The sequence below is a fragment of the Dromiciops gliroides genome, chromosome 2 (genome assembly GCF_019393635.1).
Source record: "Dromiciops gliroides isolate mDroGli1 chromosome 2, mDroGli1.pri, whole genome shotgun sequence".
Classification (NCBI taxonomy): Eukaryota; Metazoa; Chordata; class Mammalia; order Microbiotheria; family Microbiotheriidae; genus Dromiciops; species Dromiciops gliroides.
In genome coordinates, this window is record NC_057862.1 from 464,054,121 (window position 1) to 464,077,449 (window position 23,329).

General features: G+C 38.6%; 1 protein-coding gene across 1 annotated transcript in view; it reads left to right on the top strand.

Annotated features, from left to right (window-relative positions):
- STK4 (serine/threonine kinase 4) overlaps positions 1-23,329 on the top strand; it is a 128,135-nt gene that overhangs the window by 56,635 nt on the left and 48,171 nt on the right. The window contains exon 10 of the mRNA XM_043988218.1: positions 16,745-16,902. Coding sequence (XP_043844153.1) covers positions 16,745-16,902 — 158 coding nt within the window. The remainder of the gene's footprint in view (positions 1-16,744; positions 16,903-23,329) is intronic.

The following is a 23,329-nucleotide window of genomic DNA, read 5'->3' on the forward strand; positions in this document are numbered from 1 at the left end:
AATACTACTTGTGAAAGCCTGCCTATTCCCTTCTCAGTGTGTGCAGAGATTGCCATAAAAATTTTACATAGAAGAGAGGGTAAATATGTGGATCAGTAATTGATATTATCTTGGTTCTCTTCTTTTAATAATAAACAGTAAGGTCTGAGATTTTTGGCTTGCCTTTGATCTTCCTCTCCTTTAAATACCATGAAAATCCATCTTTCAGGGTCCTAAAAATGTTGTTGTATAGATCTTCTCTGTATATACTTGGTCTACACTGTCTTCTCTTCCCTTCTTTGTTTTCTTTCTTGGCATTTCCATTTTTTCAAGAAATACACTCAGGATTGACGTGAGACTCCCTATGTGGTAGCTCCTTTGTTTTTGTTAAAAGAATCTTTGTCGATCTCTTCCATCATTCATCTGGTTGTTGTCTCCCTTCTAGTTTCACCTTTAAATGTCCTGGGGATGACTTTGGTTAGTTGATTCTCTAGCCAAGCTTTCTTGGGATTTGTTTTTCCTTCCCTTTTTTCTTGTTTTATGAGGCGACATGATCCTCTACCATCTTTTTCCATAGAACTTTGCAGATAAGTTCATATTTTCTTGTGTATTCTATTACAGATAAGTTCATATTCTAAATTTATATGGCCCTTAGCTGCCATATGCCCCCATTTAGGAAGTCAATTAGTTGTTTGCCGGCTAAGGTGGGTTTTTTTGGCTCTTTTTAGACTCACTGTGGCAACTACTTGATATCAGTTAACTCATGTTTACTGTCAATGCCCTTTTCTCCATTCTTCTCCTATTTTTGGAATCAATACCTTGTTTTAATAGGTCACATTGGAGATATTTTAATTGAATACTTTAACTTTTATTTTCATTTTTATTCTCTTAGTTTTGAACTGATTTTGTTCAGTCATCTAATTATATGCTAATGGTTCATTCAGGAATGACTCCCTGATCAACAAATTTGTCACATTTATTTATTATAGTATATTATACACACACACACACACACACATACACACACACACACATATATAATTTCTATCATATTATTTGGTGTTTGACATGGTTAGCACTCTCCAATTCTTTTGTGAATTTCTTTATAAAATTTTTCAATTTCTCTAGTGCAACAAATAATGGTACATAAACTGAAATTTTTTTCATGGTGGTCTTTTTCTTTTTTTGCAAATATTTAACATGAATGGTGCAATAAAAAATGAAGTGTTTCTTGTTGCCATTGGATACACGTTGAAACCAACCCCTTTGCTTCTCAAAGGAGAATCAGTTAGTTAACCTTCCATTTATTTCTCTCTCTCTTTCTCTCTCTTTTTTTTTTTTGGTGAGGCATTTGGGGTTAAGTGACTTACCCAGGGTCACACAGCTAGTAAGTATTAAGTGTCTGAGGCTGGATTTGAACTGAGGTACTCCTGACTCCAGGGCCGGTGCTCTATCCACTGCGCCACCTAGCTGCCCCTCTTCCATTTATTTCTAACTTCCTTTTGTTTTCTGGTTTCATTTATAGCAAGAATATCAATATTATTAACAATTCAGTTCTTCCATTAATATATCTAGTCATTGGTCATTGGATAAGTATGTCACATTTGAAGTACTAACAGCTAAGCTAATATTTGTAGACAGTCCTCAGCCGACAGTATAGGGAGAAGGATCCATAGGAAGTCAAGGAAGGATGGAAATGTTTGAAAAACTGTGACAAGGGGGATACTGAATTGTTTGCCATGTTTCAGTTGTGTCAAACTATTGTGGACTTCTGTCCATGGGTTTTTCTTGGCAAAGATACTGGAGTAGTTTGCCATTTCTTTCTTCAGTGGCAAACAGGTTAAATGACTTGCCTAAAATGACACACTCTCTAGGAAGTTTGTGAGTCTGGATTTGAACTCAGGTCTTTCTGACTCCAAGCCCAACATTCTATCCACTGCACCACCTAGCTGCCTCACTGAATTGATTAGGGAGGTAGACATAAATTACCACCCCACAGAGAGGGTCTAGTTGAGATTATGTAATAAATTTGTAGTGGACCCAAGGAGTACAGTTTTGAGGTTTTTTTCCAGCTCCATTCAGCAGTATGTGAATAGTAGTTAAGGCAACAGATGAAGTGAGTATTCCAAGGCCGGGGTATAGCAGAGTGAGGTTGCATTAGGATGAAGAGGCAAAGGACTTGAAAGAAGAGGTTAGTATAGTACATAGATGTGGCCCCTTGGTCTAGCCTTTTTTTTGTTTTGTTTTGTTTTGTTTTTGCGGGGCATGGAGGATTTAGTGACTTGCCCAGGGTCACACAGAATTGGTCTAGCCTTTTAAGAATTTTTTTGGATGCTGCTTCTGTCAACTAGCAATTACCTGGTCCTCCTAGCGTTACACTTTGTGCAAATTTTATAAAAGTTCCATTTATGCACATGCCCAAGTCACTGATAAAAATGTTGAAAAGTATAGGGCCAAGAACTGATCCTTAAGAATTTCCAATAGAGGGGGCAGCTAGGTGGTACAGTGGATAAGGCACTGGCCCTGGATTCAGGAGGACCTGAGTTCAAATCCAGCCTCAGATACTTAACACTTACTAGCTGTGTGACCCTGAGCAAGTCACTTAACCCTCATTGTCCTGCAAAAAAGAAAAAAAAAAGCATTTCTAATAGAAACCTCCCTCTAGCTTTAAACATAAATAATAAATTTATTGTCTCTGGTTATTTAAACAATTATGAATTAATCTAGCCCATATCCTTCCATCTTCCTCACAAAGATATGATTAGATAATTTTCAGTGTGCCTAACTGGCATCTAAGTATTATCTGTCTGTCTATCTTTTAGCTATTTACCTATCTATATTTATATATCTAATATCATACACAAAAATATGTATCATTACCCTGATCTGCTAGTGTTATAAGCCTATTAATCCAGTGTTTGTCACGTTGTAAGTGCTTAATAAATTGCCTTTTTATTCAATCATAATTTTAACTCTTCTTTCAACATGCTCGCAAACCATTCTTTTAGTAATACGTTATGGAATTTTGCTCATAATAAAGGGAAAAAACCCTCACTGACCTATAGTTTGAAGAGGAATTCATTCTCATCCCTTCTTTTGGAAAATTAGGATATTTACCTATCCCTAGTCCTCCATCACTTCTCTTGGTTTGCATGATTTTTCCAAGCTCAACAGTCACATCTGTGTTTGTTCACCTGGTGACTTGCAATTTATTGGGGAATTTAAGTACTCTCTTACAGTCTCCTAACTTAAAAGTACTCTTACTGTCTCCTGATATGTTGACCATTTTTTAAGAGACCAGAAAAGATAGCAGAGTAGGAGGAAGTAGTACAGTCCAATTGATTCCCACAACTATTCTAGCAAAGACTTAGAGAATCAAACCAAGTTGTGATCGAGAAATCCAAGACAAAATCACAGTTGAGTCATTTTTCCAGACCACTATGGTCTAGGGGAACAGAGAGAGGTCTGAAGATATTGGGGGACAGAGTCCAGCCAGGAAGGGCAATGCAGAGCCTTTTAGCATGACAGCTAATTGGGGTCTGTTGTTATGCCCTAGAGCAAGAAGATGTCCTAAATCTAGTAAATACAGGCCTGATATTGTGCTGGGAGAAGGAACAGGAATCACATGGCATTTTTATTACTCATAGCCCAGAGCTGGGGCACAGGTACAGTGTAAACTGAGAAGGGACCCAATGCCTGGGAATGGTAGACTATCTCTGCCCCGCCCCCCTGCCAAAAAAAAAAAAAAAGCCAAATGCCTGAGGTTGTAGCCTACAAAAGGAACAGGAACCAAAGTGAGCAGAAGCTGTGTGGCACCAGCCCTGGAGCAGGTCTCAGATTTAGTCTTCATTTCAGTCTAAGGCCTGTGACTGAGTAAGCAGCACAGGAGCTTAAACCCAGAACTCTGCAGGGGGCTAGTTCCATTGCTCTGAACCCACAGAGACTTCCAGCTAGCTGACAGGGTTTGAACCAGCAGCAATCTGTTGGAACTGCAACCAAGGACAAGCTTAGAGTTGTGTTGCCCAGACCCAAACCAGAATATGATTAGAAGTCAAGACAACAGTTGATGGGAATATTCCAAAGCTGGGGTATAGCAAGGTAAGATTGCACTAGGATGAAGAGGCAGGGAACTTGAGAGGGAAGGCAGGGGGAAGAAAAAGGCATGTAGATTCAGGGAGGGATCTAAATTAGGAGGTCACATCATGATGAGGAAGGAAGGAAAGAGACAAGGAGGGAGGGAGGAATAGAAGAGAACTGTGATTGGGCTCTTGGTGAGGGAAAGAGAGAAGGGGACAGGAGAGCAAAAGCAGCTGTCATCAAGCTTAGAGTGTTGCTACACTTCTTTTTTATCACCCTCTTTATAAACGGGGCAAGAAGCAAAGAGAGAAAAAAGTATAAGAGATGAGGATGGAGAAAAATATACAATTAACGGTCAGAATGTGAATGGAATTAATTTACCTATCAAAATGGAAAAGGATAGAATGGATTAAAAAGCAGAATCCAAGAATATATTGTTTATAAGAACACTTGAAACATTAAGATTTATACAGAATTAAAATAAGGAACTGGAGCAAAAACTAGTATTTTTCAACTAAACTCCAACTTGATCTTTTTTTTTGTTTAATCTTTCCCAGTCCAAAGATTAATTTAGAATAGAGAAGAGAAGCAAAGGAAAAGTTGAATTCTGTCTCTTCTTCATTGTCCATTATCATTGTCCCATCCTCTCAGACAAGTGGTACTAGCCCATCTTTGACCCTCTTACTCTAATAAATACTCTTTTATCATTGCTTTACTTGTTCTTAATTTCAGCCTTCCTTTGAAGTTATCTGTGTTTGCTTTCATCTCCACTGTGGGTCTTTTAAAAAAAACATGTCTGTTGGGGCAGCTAGATGGCATAGTGGATAGAGCACCGGCCCTGAAGTCAGGAGGACCTGAGTTCAAATCTGGCCTCAAACACTTAATACTTACTAGCTGTGTGACCCTGGGCAAGTCACTTAACCCCAATTGCCTAACTAAAAAAAACCAAAAACCGAAAAAAACATGTCTGTTAATGAGTCCTCCTTGCACCTGTATTAGTCCCTTTAGACCACTTCTTTTTTGTGTGTGGGGCAGTGAGAATTAAGTGACTTGCCCATGGTCACACAGCTAGTGTCAAGTGTCTGAGGCTAGATTTGAATTCAGGTCCTCTTGAATCCAGGGCTGGTACTTTACCCACTGCACCACCTAGCTTCCCCCTCCTCTTTTTCATTCTCATCAGAATTATTATAACAGCTTTCATTTTTATGGTATTTTAAGATTTACAATGCCCTTTCCTCACAAGAAACCTATTAAGTTAAGTAGCGCAAGTATTATTATTCCCATTTTATTAATGAGGAAATCAGGCCTCAGAGATGTGAAGTATGTTACCCACAGTCACATGGCTGGTGTCAGAGCTAGGATTCAAACCCAGATTTTTTTCTTCAAGTCCAGTGCTCTCTTTCTTATATCCATTCTTCCTCTTGGTATTATATGACATACTTCAATTTAACTCAGCAAGCTATTTCTTGTCTACTTTGTGCAGTTTTGTGCTTAGCTTGTGGAAGATGGTTTAGAGTTGCTATTATGGAGTTTACTTACAGTCCAGTAGGAAGATAAGATTCATACCCAGGTAGCTATAACATGAGCCTGCCCCCCCCGTCCCCGTCCCCCCTCCCCCCAAATGACATGGAGAGGTGTAAAAGAAAGTACTTTGAGAGGTGGGAAGGGAGAAGGTTGTTCTGGCATTATAAAAGGTTCCTATTTAAAACTAGGAGACCTAGGCTTGAGGTCAGTCCTTTAACAGCTCTGTGACCTTAAGCAAATCACTTCTCATTTCTGAATCTCTTTTCTTATCTGTAAAACAGGGACACTACTTGAACTCCCAGTCTCAAAAGGATGCTTTGAAGATGGAATTAGATGATAAATAATATGCAAAAGATCCTTCATAAACAGAAAGTGTTATAAAAAAGGATCGTGACAAGTATGTGTTCCACATTGCTGTGACATTCCCCTTCCCATTTAAGTGTCATTCTTAGATGACCAGCTTTAATTACAGACTATATTTTTAGAGCTTTCTTCTGTCAAATCTGTTTTGTTATTTGGGCTGAGGCAGGTTTGGTTACCATTTTATTCTGTTTTAAAAAGCTGAATAAGAGACACCCCTGAGACTGATATGTTAATTTACTCTTGCAACATTTTTCCCTCTGGTCTGGCCTTCCCTTCAGTTTGTGATTACACAAACCTAATTAGTGTTTTATTCTAGATTAGTGAAGATCATATATCACAACCCTCAGGGAACACAACTACCTTTCAAGATTAACAGTATCTGGAGCACAATTGTATTTTTGAAAGTTATTGCCAAGTCATAGACTCCTTGAATGCCAGGCCATTGAATCATTAAATATCCGAGACAGGAAGGAACTTGGCTATCATATAAATCAAGCCCCTCATGTTCTAGTTGAGAAAACTAAGACTCAGAGAGTGACTTGCCCAAGGTCACAAAGTGACAGAGCCTAGAATAGAAATAAAGTCTCCTTAGTCTGTCTTTCTCTCTCCACTTTATCAGATGACTTCTAGTGCCATTAGAACATAGCTCACAGCTGGTAAGAGAGGTCAGTTCATATAGTGGAGACCAGCATCTCCCTTCCCTTAAGTGTAGTTTTGAATTTCATCTTAATGTTACATTGCCTAAATATATAATTCCTTAGCAAAACTTTTGTTGGAAGAGGGATTCACCAACTTGTTCAAGGATTTTCATTGCTAATAAATAGATCAAGAATTTTCTGAATCTCTAAAGTTTGTACACAAGTGAACAAATAGAAAATTAAATCACAGACATTTTGGACATGATCTTTCTTTCATGTCCTTTAGGCATGAAAAGATAAAAAGGGCAACTGACATTTCCAGGACCAAAAAAAATTAATCTTTAAATGTCACTGGAAAGGGAAATTACCAAGCAAAAGAAGAGTTCAGCTATGGAAGTGGATATTCTCACTGCTTCATCATGACAATGAATAAAAATAGCATGCAGATAGCACTTTTAGGCTACTAAATTATTTGTGTCCATAATCTTATTTGATTGTCACAATAGCCCTGTGAACTAAGTATTATTAGACCTGTTTTACAGATGAGGAAAGGGAGACCCAGAGAGCTGAAGTGACCTACCTATGGTCACAAAACAAGGTAGGAAAAGGACAGTAGATTTCCCCACTGTCATCCCCCTGTTCTTTCCTTGACACTGCTCCGTTATCTGTAACTCATCTTAGTCCTCCTGTTGGATTGTAAGCTCCTTAAGGGAAGATACTGTCTCCTATCCTTCTCTGTGTCCCCAGTAGTACCTAGCACAAGGGCTTACATATCACACATGGTCAGTAAATGTTTGTTCAATGAATTTGAATTCTTTTAAAATGGAGTTCTTGTTACTAACTACCAACAAGAACTAGTTACCATGCTGGATCACCAGTTTGCCAACTCAGTGGTGGGCGCACCCTTTTTGCTGTAATGTACATATACCGTGTTACAAAGGTTGATTATTCAGGGGATTCTATTAATAGTTCTCTCAACAGCCATAAAAGGTTTTTTGTTATTAAAAGAACCTGATTCATGGTCACTGCTGCTTCTTTGGATAGTTGAAAGTAGACCCAAATTCCACAAATATTAATTATTCTACAGTAGAAGTCTGTGCATTTGAGTGACTATTTTTCTTGAGTTCAGAGTTAAATTTCAGTCTAGACTGAGGAAGATTTAAGCCTCAACCCATATCACATGGTTAAGGAAATGTAGATGCTGGTGATATTTCTTTTTTATGTCTGCCTGCTCTAACGATTTTTCATTAGCAGTCTTCCTGTGACTCACTTGCAAATAATAAATTCTTAGATAACTTAGTTTTTAATTTTCTATAAAAGGCACTGTGGGGCCAGTGAGAAGAGCAGTAAACTCTGATTCAGAAGACCTGTGTTCTATCTATAGTGTCTGCTTTGCCATGAACTTAAGCTGTTTGTCCCTGACAGGCCACTCCCTTCTCTAATCTTCTTTCCTCATATGTAAAGTGGGGGGAAGGAGGGGCTGAAGTTAGTAAGAAGTATCCTCTAATGTACCTTCAAACTCTAACATTTGGGGTTCTAAGCTTTGGTGTTCCAAATACTAACAACTCTGTATTAGTTCCATAGTCTCTGTTTTCAGGTTCATCCTAAGGCAAGAATTCTGTAATTCTGTAGTGTAAAGCATTTGATTTCAGAGATGTTTTCTAGCATTTCAGGCTCCCATAAATGATATTTAGGCCCAGATTTTGCGAGCAGTTTTGGTGACATTTATATTAGCACCTGACCTCTGACGATAGCTGTATGAAATAGAATCTGCCCTAAAACCTTGTTGTCAGGGTGGCAGTTTGTTGGTTTTGTTTTGAGACTGAGAAATATGGCTTCTATACTGAAGAAAATCAGTGAGTTTAAAGATAATCAGAATGCATGATGCTATGTGCTATGGTATATTTTCTTAGTAAAAAATAATCCAGGTTGGTGGGAAATTCTGGAAATGAAGATTTGTATTTTCCCTTGCCTGTATTTTCTGCTTGCTTTGTTAACAGCATCTAATAGTACGTAATAGAGTCCTGCACAGAGAAGCTTTTTTTTTTTTTTTAAGTGAGGCAATTGGGGTTAAGTGACTTGCCCAGGGTCACACAGCTAGTAAGTGTTAAGTGTCTGAGGTCGGATTTGAACTCAGGTCCTCCTGACTCCAGGGCTGGTGCTCTATCCACTGCACCACCTAGCTGCCCCCACAGAGAAGCTTTTGATGGCGATATTTATATTTTGATGAAAAAAATTGCCAGCTTGGCCATTACTTTATAAAATTGTTAAACTCTATATGGCAATCTATCACTAAATCTAGGGTTACATTTATGTCACAAATTTCAGTTTATGTCACAAATTTCAGTTTAAAAATTTTGGGGAGGGGCAGCTAGGTGGTGCAATGGATAGAGCACCAGCCCTGGAGTCAGGAGGACCTGAGTTCAAATCCGGCCTCAGACACTTAACACTTACTAGCTGTGTGACCCTGGCCAAGTCACTTAATCCCAATTGCCTCACTTAAAAAAAAAATGGGGGGAGGGGGGTTGGATCCAGGATCAGTTTCTGGTAGGATGCAGCCTTGGGCTGATCTTTGAAGGAAAGTAGAGGTAGAGCTGAAGGATGAGTGCATTCCAAGTATGAGGAATAGCCAGTGCAGAGGCACAGAGAATTCCAGTTTGGCTGTGCCATCACATGTGTAGAGGAGGAAATAATGTGTAATAAATCTGAAAAAACAGAGCATCTAGAGGCGGCCTTAAGGGCCAACAGGTCCCAGCCCTTTGTTTTATATTTGGGGAAACTGATTATGAAAGAGGTTAAGGGACTTTCCCAGGGTCGTGAAGCAAGTGTCTGAGTCAGAATGTAAACTCAGGTCCCTCCTGCTCTACACTCAGTACTCTCTAGTATATCCCCTAGGTTAAAGCCAGTTGATGAAGAGCTTTAAGTGCCAAATAGAGGCATTTATATTTGAACCTAATGGTTGTGGGGAACCATCAGAATTTATTGAATAGTGGGGTGACATGGTCAAACTCACACTTTATGAACACCACACTGGCAGCTGGGTGGAGGGTATATTAGAGAGGGAGAATGTGGGATCAAAGGTATTTCTTTATCAGAGTGAGCTGTTTACCTTCTAATTTTTAACTTTACTGATTTTGTTTATACAAAAGCTTTTCAGTTTTGTCAGAATTGTCCATATTTTACAATAACTTTGTAATTGATCTCATCTTATTATTTTTTTTTTTTGTCAAGACCTCTTCTGTCCATAGATACTGTAAGGGGCTAAAATTCTAGCTAGTCTGTCTAAAATATCTAATGAGTGGTCACCAATAAAATATAAGCTTTAGCAAGAGTTAGACTTAAGCATTTATTAAGGAGAATAAGAATTTGGAAAAGAGAAAGAGAAAGGCCTAGATTCATCTATCTATTAAAGGGAGAGCGTATTTCTAGCTCCCTTCTCCACCAGAGTCCTGATGAAAGAGAGTGAGAGAGCCAGCCTTGCCACCTCTTCCTCCCACAAGCAAACGTCACTTCCTGACGCCAAAGAAAAGCTGTATGGCCTTGCCCTTGGAGGCCTTCTCCTCATGGTGGAGCTTTCCTACAGTAAGTCTCCAGCAGGTGGCGTCATTCCAATCATTGCAATACAAAAGGTTACCCTTCCCTTATTCCTGTTTCTGATGTGACCTTTTATATCTAGGTCATATATCAACAAGCATTAAGTACTTGCTGTTGTGATGTTTAAAATCTAAATTGTGTGGTCGCTTTAAATTAGAAGCTTTAGCACCAGTCTTTGGGCATTAAGCATTTATTAAAGTATACAGGTATTCATGTGGAGTTCAGAAAGTTAAGAAAAGGCCTATCTAGCCTAGAATTCCAGCCTGGTCTGGTTCTTCCTCAAGTCCTCCACCATGAGCTGGCTTCAACCATGAACTCCCCTCAGACTGAGTGTGGAAGCTTTTTATAGGTCCAGAGCACACTGCTTCAAGCTGATTGATAGGCATCATCCAAATCCATTGGTTCACTGGACTTGAAGGTGGTCTTGAGTTACGTCCAAAGTCTTCTGAGAACAATATTTTCTTAAGAGCTAGCCAGGTGTGATTACAATCTAGTTAACTTGAAGTAGGCTAACCAGTAGTCAATCACTCTCACTTAATTCAGTCAGTTTAGACTAATCTCCAGGTGGGCCTTTGAGTATCTGCTAAATCCCATTATTCTATCACACTGTCTTCTGGGTGCTGTGCTAGGGTCTGGGAATACAAAGACAAAAATGAAACAGGTTCTTCAAGGAGATTACTTTCTGTCAAGGGAGGTAACACGTCCCTATATAAGCACAAAGTGGTTTAGGGAGAAGGGGGACACACTAATAATTGGTGAGTTCAAGAAAAGCTTCAGGAGAAGGTGATATCTGATCTGGACCTTGAAAGAGCTAGAGGTTTCTATGGTGCAAGAGAGCTCTTCTAGCATGGTGGATGACCAGGGCAAAGGTATGGCCTGTGCTCTGTGAGAGGAATGGCAATAAGGTTAGCCTGGCTACACAATAGAGTTAGGAAAGGGAGTAATGTGTAATGAGGTTGGAAAGGGAAGTTGGTGCTAGGTTGCAAAGGGCTATGAAAGCCCTAGTTTGATTTTAGATGCAATAGGGAATCACCAGTGTATTGAATAGATGAGCGACGTGGTAAGATTCATGCCTAAGGAAAATTACTTTGGCCGCTGTGTATTGGAGGATGGATTGGAGTTGGCAGAAATCTGACGCAGGGAGACCAATTATAAGGCAAGGAAGGTGTGTCAGGTCTGAACTAACATGGTGGCTTCATGAATAGTGAAAAGGGAATGGATATGAGAGATGTGGAAGTAAATTTATCAGCTTGATTGGAGATGTGGGGTGAAGTAGAGCAAGGAGTTGAGCAATGCTGAGGTTGTGAACCTGGGTGACTGAAAGGGTCATGATGCCTTTGACAGGAAAAGTGAAATTAGGGGGAGGGATCCTTTCTGAGAGATAAATACATAGTTCAGTTTTGGACATGTTGAATTCGAGTGGTCCATGGGATATCCAGTTGAAATCTCTGATAGATGGCAGTAAGAATCTGGAGCTGAGGCAAGGGACTGAGGATTTATCTTTGGGAGTCCTCTGCAGAGATGATCATTACATCCATGGCATCTGAAAAGGTCACCAAGTGAGAGAATATAGAGAAAAAAGAAAAGAGAGCACAGGAGAAAACCTGGAAATATACCCACAGTTGTGTCATGAAAGGTGTTGAATTTGTTTTTAGACACGAATATGAGTTGAGAACAAAATATTAGATTAAAATTTTCCAGAAAAAAAAGAGGTTCAAGTATTAAGCATTGAGGAATCTCCATAGGTATAGAGGAGAAACAAGATCTAGGGAAACAAATTTTACACTATATGAAAACTGAAATATAAGTCACACCTATAAGCACTTAAAGCTGTGCCAGTTAGAGTCATGTAAAGGATCTTGACTATACCTTCTGCTTTTCATTTAGAACCTTGAATTGCTTTAGTTGCCATGGCCTAATGTCCTGGTGTAGCCAACAGTCAGTTATTCATAAAAATCACAGTATCAGAGGTTGATGGGATCATAAGATCACCCCCCATTTTACAATAAGAAAATTTAGGGCCAGAGAGAGTGGAGGTGTTATGGGAGGATAGGCTCAGAAATCCTTGGATAACAGCAGACTTTCACTTAACCAATGGCATCATCCTTCCTTTATACCTAGCCTTTTTTTCATAGCTAATAAATAACTTAATTAAATGGAATTTCGTGTCCTTCAGTATTATTATGTATTATCACTTGAATGTTCTAATGAACACCAAAATAGACAGGAGATAGACAAAGTAGGAATGGGGGGGGGCGGGGAGATACTGAAGGAACAGGGCAATCTCCAATTTAAGTATTATTTTCTCATTGAATTGGCCCTGGTGCTTGAGGGCCTCCTACTGACTGGTTTTGGTGAATAGTATGTAGAACTTCATCAGAAGACCTAGGATCAAGTCCTTAAGTAAGTCTGCCACTTACTGGTTGTGTGGCCTTGGGCAAGTGACTAATCCTTATTTTACTGATGACCCTGAGAGATGATAATATTTGAACCACTTACCTCACAGAGTTATTGTAAAGAAAGTATTATATAAATTATAAAGCTCTGTAGACTGAATATTTTTAAATTTTCTTTTTATTATAAAATGTAATAGTCATAAAAAGGAACATTTTATATATAAAGAACAAAAGATTTAAGCATGAAACAATGAACAGTTTGGGTTTTTTTTAAGTTTATATTAACACAGTAGTAACTCAGTTTCCATTTGTGTTCCCCTCTGAACTCTTAAAAATCTTGCAATAGATTTTTATTTATATCTTTTGTTGTTACATTGCTAGGATTTCTCCCTGTATCCCTTCCCTTTCCCCCTTCTAGAAAGTGATCCCTTATAACAAAAGAATTTTTCTAGTAAAAAGGAAAAGATAAAAAAAAATCTACAAAACTAGTCAGCACTTCAAAAAATTCAAACATTACATGCAGTGTTACACACCTGAGGACCTCCCACTCTGCACCTAAGTAAGAATTGTCTCTCTTGCCTCTATCAGATTGCTAGACAAATTTAGATTGCCTTGCATCTTTTCTTAAAATTTTCTTAAACATTTTTATTTAAAGTTTTGAGTTCCAGATTCTGTTATTCTTTCCCTCCCTCTCTACTCACCTCCTTAACGCAACAAGCAATCAGATATAGGTTATACATGTGCAATTATGTAACATGTTACCATAGTAGTCATTTTGTACAAGAAAACTCAAATAAAAGAAAAAAAATGAAAGAAAGTGAAAAATAGTATGCTTCAGTCTGTGTTCAGTCAATATTAGGTTTTTCTTTGGAGGTAGATAGTGTGCTTCATTACTCCTTTGGGATTGTCTTGGACCTTTGTATTTGTAACGACCGGAATGGCGCCACCTGCTGGAGACTTAGTGTAGTAAAGCTCCGCCATGAGGTGAAGGTCTCTGAGGGCAAGACCATGTGTCTTTACTTTGGTGTCAGGAAGTGACATTTGCTTGTGGGAGGAAGAAGGGGGAGCCTGGCGCTCTGACTCGCTCTCTTTGGTGTGGACTCTGGTGGAGAGCGGAGCTAGGAATGCTCTCTCCCTTTAATAGATAGATGAATCAGGCCTTTCTCTTTCTCTTTACCAAATTCTTATTCTCCTTAATAAATGCTTAAAAGTCTAACTCTTGCTAAAGCTTATAATTTATTGGCGACCACTCATTAGATATTTTAGACAGTATAGCTAGAATTTTAGCCTTAACATATTGCTGAGAATAGTTAAGTCATTCCCAGTTCTTCATTGAACAATATTTCTGTCACTTTGTACAACATTCTCCTGGTTCTGCTCACTTCACCATACATAAGTTCATATAAGTCTTTCCTAGCCTTTCTGAAATCATCCTGCTTGTCATTTCTTATATAGCACAATAATATTCCATTACAATCATATACCACAACTTGTTTAGCCATTCCCCAATTGATAGGCATTCCTTTGACTTCCAGTTCTTAGCTAGCACAGAAAGAGATACTATAAATATTTTTGTACAAATAGATCTTTTTCTCTTTAGGGGGATATAAACTTTGCAGTGGTATTGCTGGTTCAAAAGGTATGCACAGTTTTATAGCCCTTTGGGCATAGTTCCAAATTGTTCTCCAAAATTATTGGATCAGTTCACAACTTCCACCAGTAGTGGACAAGCCATCCCAGTTTTCCCACATCCCCTCTAACATCCATCATTTCCCTTTTTTGTTATATTTGCCACTCTGATAGGTGTGAGGTGGTATCTCAGACTTGTTTTAATTTGCATTTCTCTGATCAGTTGTGATTGAGCATTTTTTCATATGACTATAGATAGCTTTGATTTTTTTTTGTCTGAAAGCTGCCTATTCATTTCCTTTGACCATTTATCAATTGGGGAATGACTTGTATTTTTATAAAATTTACTTGATTCTCTACATATTTGGAAATGAGGCCTTTATCAGAGATACTTACTGCAAAAATTCTTTCCCAATTTTCTGCTTTCCTTATAATTTTGGTTCCATTGGTTTTGTTTTTGCAAAAGCTTTTTAATTTTATATAATCAAAATTATTTTACATTTTGTAATGCTCTCTATATCTTCTTTGGTCCTAAATTCTTCCCCTGTCCACAAATCTGACAAACTATTCCCTGCTCTTTTAATTTGCTTATGGTATCACCCTTTATGAATAAATCATGTACCCATTTTGACCTTATTTTAGTATATGGTAGAAGATATTGGTCTATACCTAGTCTCTGCCATACTGTTTTCCAGATTTCAGATTGCCTTGTATTTTAAACCATCACTTTAGGGTTTTGAGCTCTGGCAAATCTTATAAAAACCCTAGAGATAGCATCATCATAACAACTATTCATATTTCTATGGCACTTTATCATTTACAGAGGACTTTTTCACAGTTCTGTATGGTAAACAGTGCAAATGTTAACTATTTCAATTATACCAGTGGGAACACAAGGGCCCAGAGAGCTTAAATGACTTACCCTCAGTAATACAGCCTGTAAGTAGAGAAACCTACAACTCAAACGTCAGTGTTCTGATTCTTGGTAGTAAAAATACCTGTTCAATGAATAAATGGTATAGTAGATACACCAAGAAGTACCAAGAGCCTCACAAGAAAGAAAAGTTGCTTTCTGAATATGACATAGAAATAGCTAAGTAGAAGCAAATTTCCTAGCCCAGAAATGGAAGGACATGGCAGGAGAGAATCAGGAGGGCATCATTTCTTGTGAAGTATTGAACCCCTTCTCATTCCGATTCTGAGCTCTTTCTACTACACCAAACTGTCTCCTAAAAGTCATCAGGTTATCTAAGCAAGTTATAGTCTCTCAGAGGGTAGGATTTGCCATAATATTCTGGGCTTCTGAGCTGTAAAGGACTTCAGCAATGTAGTTCATCAGTTCTCAAAGTGTGGTCCAAAATCTGGGAATCCCCAACACCTATCAAGGAGGTCTGTGAGGTCAAAGCTATTTGCATAATAATACTCCAAACTTATTTGCCTATCAAAAGACCCCTCTTTTTTCCAACTACATATCTATGTGAGCTTTTTCTTCATATATTTAAACCAAAACAATATTTTATAACAGATTGAATAAGCAAATATGAGACTGCAACTGTCTTCTATTAAGCCAAACATTAAAGAAATATGTAAAACAATACCATTCTTCTCACTAATTTTTTTTTTTCATTTTGGAAAATGTAGTTATTTTTTCATTAAAAATATTATCTTTGTTAGCATGTTATGTATAAATGAGTTAATAAAGAAATATTTTGTATCAGTTTTAATTTCTTTTCTTTTTTTCTTTTTGTTTTGTTTTGGTTTTTTGGTGAGGCGATTGGGGTTAAGTGACTTGCCCAGAGTTACACAGCTAGTAAGTGTCAAGTGTCTGAGGCTGGATTTGAACTTAGTTCCACCTGAATCCAGGGCCAGTGCTTTATCCACTGCGCCACCTAGCTGCCCCTCTTTTTTTTTTTTTTTTTTGGAGAGGCTATGGGGGTTAAGTGACTTGCCCAGGGTCACACAGCTAGTTAAGTGTCAAGTGTCTGAGGCCGGCTTTGAACTCAGGTCCTCCTGAATCAAGGGCCAGTGCTCTATCCGCTGCGCCACCTAGCTGCCCCTTTGATTTCTTTTTTTTTTTTTAGTGAGGCAATTGGGGTTAAGTGACTTGCCCAGGGTCACACAGCTAGTAAGTGTTAAGTGTCTGAGGCTGGATTTGAACTCAGGTACTCCTGACTCCAAGGCCGGTGCTCTATCCACTGCGCCATCTAGCTGCCCCCCCTTTGATTTCTAATATAGTAAATATCAATAAATAAAACCCACATAGAAGCTCTTTAAGATCTTCAATAATTTTTAAGCATGTGTTCTTGAGAACAAAACGTTTGAGAATTGCAGATCTAACTATCATATTACACATGAGGAAAACTGAGCCCCAAAGCAGTTAAATGAGTTGCCCAAAGTCACTTTGATATTAATGTAGCAGAACCAGATTTGAACTGAGGTCCTCTGACTCCAAATCTGATGTTCCTTTCTTCCGTCATATTGCTCAACTTTGTATGATCCCACAAAATGATTTGCTTTAACTTCTCTACTTTTCTCTGTTTTCAGGAAGAGATGAAACTATGCAACCTGCAAAACCATCATTCCTTGAGTACTTTGAGCAAAAAGAAAAAGAGAATCAGGTCAACAGCTTTGGCAAAAATGCCCCAGGCCCGTTGAAGAATTCTTCAGATTGGAAAGTACCACAAGATGGGGACTATGAATTTGTAAGTAGATTTGCATTTACAAGGGCAATTCTGGCTTCTAAAGAATGTTGTTTGAAATGTTCCACATCCAGAATGATCCACCTAGCCAAAAGCATTCTAAACATTTCCCATTAGCTATTGCTCTATACTTCTTTAGTACTAATAGCAGCTTCTAAGGTGCCTCATGAATTTGATATTGTGACATTTTTATTGACATTAGAATTTTACTCTATCTTCTTGTTGTAAGTATTTTGCACTTCAGAAATCCTTCACTCTTACTAATACTTCCAGTCCAATTTGAAATTTAGAATGATAAAAACAAGAAGTCAGCTGTCAAGTGAAGCTTCACTGGCTATCATTATCTTTCGAGGGACAAGATTTAATACTTAAAAATTGGAGGAGAGGTCTTTTATTAGAAGAAGAAAGAATTTTCGAAAGTCCTTATGGAAAGCAGCACATCATGATTATCTAGTTTTCTTTTATAACTCTGGTGCTTTGTTTTGACCACATATACAGTCAAAATACCTGTCCAGTGAGTGTCATGAAAATATCAGGAGGCACCAAGAGCCATTACACCCACCCTCCATGCCCCACCCCCCCAAAAGGTGCTTTCTGAAGATGATAGGAATAGGGAAGTAGAAGCAAGTTATCAAGGAGACCCCATAAATAGAAAAGAAAAACCCATGGGGGAGAATTAGGGAGGTATGTGATGTGCTGCCTTGTAAGGAACCAGACATAATCTGGCAGTGTATGGTCAAGCAGACCACTTCTCTGGATTGTTGTAAAAGGGATTCCTACCCATTCAAACTCTGAGGTTTTGTAATTTGCATGGTATCTTTTCTAACAATAGACTCAATTTATTGGGGGGGGGGGTGAGTAATAAAAGCAAGGTGAAAATAGGCAGTAAAATCTATATTCTTTTTTTGTTTTTTTTTAATTAAATTTAAAGAAGTTTTGGTTTCAGAATTTGAATTTTAAAAACATTCTCATAGAAATATGCCGGTATTTCATAGCCAGATATCGACATCCCTTAGATATTTACATGAAACATGATCTTGGCTCTAGATTCTCATCCAGGGGCTTCTGCTTACCTACACAGTGACCTTGAGTGGGACGTTTTCTTGGCCTGTGCTTCAGTTTTCCATTTTGTAAAAAAGTAGTACTGCTTTTAGTTTACAGATCATAGAGCTAGAAAAGGGCCTTAGAGATAGATCATCTCACCCAATCTCTACACTTTACGGGAGAAACCAAGACCTTAGAGATATTAAATCTGGAGTGATTTAATGGCAGAGCTCTAACTGAAACCTCCTGATGCTAAGCGAGTGGCCCTTCTGCCTCATCACCTCTTAAGGATATTTTATTTAAATATTTCAGAGGGTCTCTGATCTCACTAATGTTTATGCTTCTTCCATTAATGCAGATCATAATCCAGCCATGCTTTCTTGTCCTTTGTAACTCTTGTCCTTGCATAACCAGAAATCTTTTGTAGAGGATAGAGCCAATATAGGCTTTTCTCTTTTTTTTTTCTTCAATATTTTGTGAATACCAGTGTAGCACTCCAGCTTTCTGGTAACCCTCATTCTCTATTTGAAACCTGCCCACCTTTTTTTCACCTATACATTTCCCAGATGAGATCCCTTTTCGCCCTTTCTTAAACCCAGCATTTCATTGGTAATTTGCTGCAGTCCACTTTGCATCTCTCTGTTGTCCTTTGGGTCACCCATGATTTTGGTTCTTCAGAGATTGTGATATTCTCTTATTTGTAGCCATATAGCATCACCAGGGGAACACTGATGTTAAACGATTTTTTTGTTGGGAGAGTCAGCAGTTTAAGATCTATGAAAATGCTATATAATTTCCCAGACTTGATCCCTCCTGCTCTCTTATTATTAAATTACGGATCCAGTTCATATACTTTGAATTAGCATTGCAGGTGGAAGTAAGGATATTATGTGTAACAATATTCTTTCCCTAATAGAGTTCTTTGGAGAAATGTATTAAATAAAAGCAAAATATTCCCTTTCACTTGTTATTGTGATCTAAGGTTCCTTTTAGATTCATTATTCTGCAGTTCCATCCACACAATCATGTTCAGTGTTTTAAGGTTCTTCTTTAAGGTTATTCTGTGCTCCAAAGTCTCTTTCTTGTCCTTTCTAATTCTAATGTAGTTTTCCGGTTATATATCTTTTGTCAAAGTTATAAAGCAGATAATTGAAAGCACTAGTCCGGAATGCTATTCAGATAAGTAGAGTTCCTCTTAGGGCAGATTTCTTGATTCTTTGGTGATGGGTTCTATAAAATTCACAAGTAGGCAAGTAATTTAATATTCCACAAATATTGTAGAAATTCCTGATTTACTTTCTCTTCATCCTTGGAGTCACTCTATATTTATTGAATATATCAATGCAGCCATCAAAATAAAGAAATGAATCCATCAAAAGCAATCAATCAAAAGCATTTTTCCAGTACCTTCTGTGTGGCCGGCTCCGTGAGAGATGCTGGGGAAACAGACAAAAAACAAAACAGCTTCTGCCCTCAAGCTTGCATTCTATTGAAGAAGCATATTTGTTAGTGAAATCACATAGACAATCATAAACCTAACTATTGAATCAGTAAAATTTATATGCATACTTAGGTTGTCAAGCTTCTTGGAGTCAGATTTAAATGCTCTTCAGTTTGGGGTGTCAGTCTAACAGACTAAACATTTTTCCATGGATATCTTACACCTCTCCTTGTCACTCAAGTGCTACCTCAAACAGAGACTTCTGGTTTCCAATAAAGCAATATTTAATTACAAGAAAAGAGCCTCTCTTCCCTACCCTGAAGCAAGTTGCTATTTGAAATGACCTTTTTGCCCAAAGCAGGCAAACGGGAAGTTATTTAATCAGTAATGGCAACGTTTCATTTTGGCAAACAGCACCTTGTTTCCATCGAGAGCTGAGTATAAGTTCCAGTCCTAAAACTGAGTTGCCTTGTTTGCCAAATTCAAATGGCAACAGAAGTTCTTTTTAATGTCTAAGATATGTAGTGATTGAAACCTTGAAACTGCTTTAGAAATGTAGCAACAGCCATCAACACCTCTTTTAAAAATTGATGTTTCATCCTGTGGAAATAAATCAAATTTCTGGAAGCAAGTGTATACCTCCTATAAAAATTTAGATAGCCTCTTTTTCTGTTTGATGCATATATAACTTCAATCACCTACTAAAGTTCTCCTCTGTTGCCTCTTTGTAACTTGGAGAATGCTTCTAAGTTCTTGAAGCCTATGTCAGCAGCATAAATTCTAGCAAGACCCATGAAAATGAAGTCTTTCAGTCTCTCTTATCCTTTAAGGTCCAGTTCAGATGTTAACTTACTCTTTTTTTCCCCCCCTTTTTTGGTGAGGCAATTGGGGTTAAATGACTTGCCCAGGGTCACACAGCTAGTAAGTGTCAAGTGTCTGAGGTCGGATTTGAACTCAGGTCCTCCTGACTCCAGGGCTGGTGCTCTATCCACTGCACTACCTAGCTGTCCTTAACTTGCTCTTTAAATTCTTCCTTGACTCTTCTTCCCTCCTACATCCCACCCCTGGGTGAATATAATCTTTTCTTCCTCAGATTTCTCATTTTACTTTTCTTAGACCCCTCCTTTGTACTTATTTTACTATTCCTTGTAGGGTACTTGTATTTTGTCCTGTTAGATTGTGAGCTACTCAAGAGTGGGGCCTTTGTTTTCCCTATGTGAACTGTTAAGGTGTGCCTCGCCCCACCCACTACCCCTCTTTTTTATATTAGTGAATTGCTGGTTTGAATCCAAATGAAAGATTTTGTATCTACTTTATGTTTTATCTTCAGTTCATTATGCTTGCCTATTCAGATCATTAAAGATCATGCATCTGTTGTTTGACATGTCATCCAACCTTCCAAGTTTTGTGTCATTCCTAAATTTGATAGGTGTGCTATATATGCCTTTGTCCAAATGGTTGATAAAAATGTTAGTACTGGACCAGGAACACATCCCAAGGACACTCAATTATCGATCTCCCTTTAAGACAAGGTTTCTTATTCTGTTTTGTGTTGTGGACCCCTTTGGCAGTTGAGTGAATGGACCCCTTCTTGGAGTAATCTTTTTAAATGCATAAAATATATGGAATTACAAAGGAAACTAATTATTTTGAAATACAGTTATCAAATTCTTTTTCAAAACAAGTTCACAGATCCCAGGTAAAGGATACATGCTTTAAGGAGATTTTGACTAATGTCTAACCTTTGGGTCTAGTCTTTCCAAGTCCACCTAACTATATTATACCTTGTCTATATCTTTCCATCTTGTCCAGAGGAATTGACTTTGTCAGATGCTTTACTGAAATCTAGGTTTACTGTGTGCATGGGCTTTACCTGATTTGTTGCTTAGTAAAGCCTGTCATAAAAAGGAATGAAGTTAGTGTGGCATAACCTGTTTGCTGACAATAAGAAGCATTTATTTGTGTGGTCTTTTGAACCTGGTCTTTATTCATCACTTTTAGTCCTTACATACCATCCCTCCAATTATGTATTCTAGGATTTTGTTAGGAATCTTAGTCAAGCTCACTGTCCTACAATTTGTAGACTTCTTCCTCCTCCCGTGTTTTGAAATGGGGACATTCGCCTCTCTCTTCCTTTTGGCACCTCTCCCATTCTCCATAATCTTTCAGAGATCACTCACAGTAGCTCAGTTTTCACATTCCCAGCCCAGTATACAGTGCACCATAACAGACGAAAGCACTTATGTGCTCTTAGGCAGCACTGACAGGCGGAATGTCTATAACAAGGGAGATGACAGTCTAGCTATAATCTTCCTGCCTATTGTTCAGACCACAGGTGTTATGTTGTTCTGTTCCACATTGTAGGGAAGACATTGACAAGTCAGAGTTCTTCCATAGGAGGAGGATGACACAGAGCAGGTGAAGGGACTTTGAGTGTAGCTTTGACAGAAAACTTAAGGGGCTTATAATAGTTGTCTTCATGTCCCTGTTCCACTGTTACCCTATGCCATTATATCCTCCAGAACCCTGTGCTGTTAATAACAAAGTGACTTTCATATTAGACCTTTTTTCTCAGATTTCTTCCTTTTTTTTTCTTTTGTAATAATGGAAACCTGACTTCCCTCAGAAACACTGCCATCTCTGAAGCACCTTCCCTTAGGTGCCCTGACAAACTGGGCCGCTAAGAGGAATAGAAGCACTTCTTGGTTTTCTCATTGCCTCTTCTAGACCCTCCCTCTGCCATTGTCACTCAGAATCCTCTACTCATTGAAGGTTCATTGCATCCATCTTTTATTACCCTACCCAGGGCCTGGTTGTTGTTATCTATCAACACCCAGATCATTTCTCTCTTTTCAAGGAGTTCAGCACCTAATTCAGTCTTCTTCTCCAACCTAAACTCTGCCCTTTACTTTTGGGGGCTTCAGTATACGTGTCAAGGTCCCCTCAAACACCCCAGCCTGCACTGTACTTCAGCTATATGCAGGAATAGTCATCACACCCTTAATTTGACCATTCGTAACCACTCAGCTTCTGTGATCCAGTACTTTAAAATCCTCTCTGGTCATAATCCCCTATCCTTTCATCTTGCCTTTTACCTTGCTCCTCCTGAACTTACTCATTGTAACCTCTGGTCATTCCATTCCCCCTTGTCCTCTTTTCCCCATTCATCACTTGTCCTCTGACTTCATTTTCCTCTCTTTGCAATTTTGACCCTACCTTTACATTCCCAGCATCTGTCTAGCACAGTGCCTTACAAAATAAAAGGAGCTCAAGAGTAATGCATCACCAGAGAGTTGGCTCCCAGGTGCATATTGGCCACACAGTGCTTAAACAATCCACCACCAAGGTGTGGAAAGGCCCCCGCTGGGTAAAACAGCATATCCCAGAAATATTGAAGGAAGCAACTTTGGAATTTAAAAAATATGGAAAGCTGTGCGTGTGAACTAGAGCTCCATTTTGACCCTGAGCTCTCTGATGAAAATCACATCGTCATGTTGGCTGATTCTTGGTGTCCTCCATAGAACCAGTCTTCAGGAGGAGGAACACAAATTGTTGCTGGCCTTAATAACTTGGTGGCGCAGTGGAGAGAACACCAGCTCTGGAGTCAGGAGGACCTGAATTCAAATGTGACCTCAGACACTTGACACTCACTAGCTTTGTGACCCTGGACAAGTCACTTGACCCTAATTGCCTAACAAAACATAAAATGGTAAACAATGTTAATGTGGCCTTTTTGTCTAAAATAAGTCATTTTAGGCCTGGGCAGATCCCATCTGCAGTATTATGTTCACTTTTTGGCACCATATTTTATAATGGACAGCTTGACAGTATAAACAAGAAGCCTGCCATAGGAAAATGACCAGGAAAGGAAAGGGCCTGGAGATCATGCCAGGTAAGATCAGTTGAAGGAACTGCAGATATTTAGCCTGGAGATAAGAAGACTGG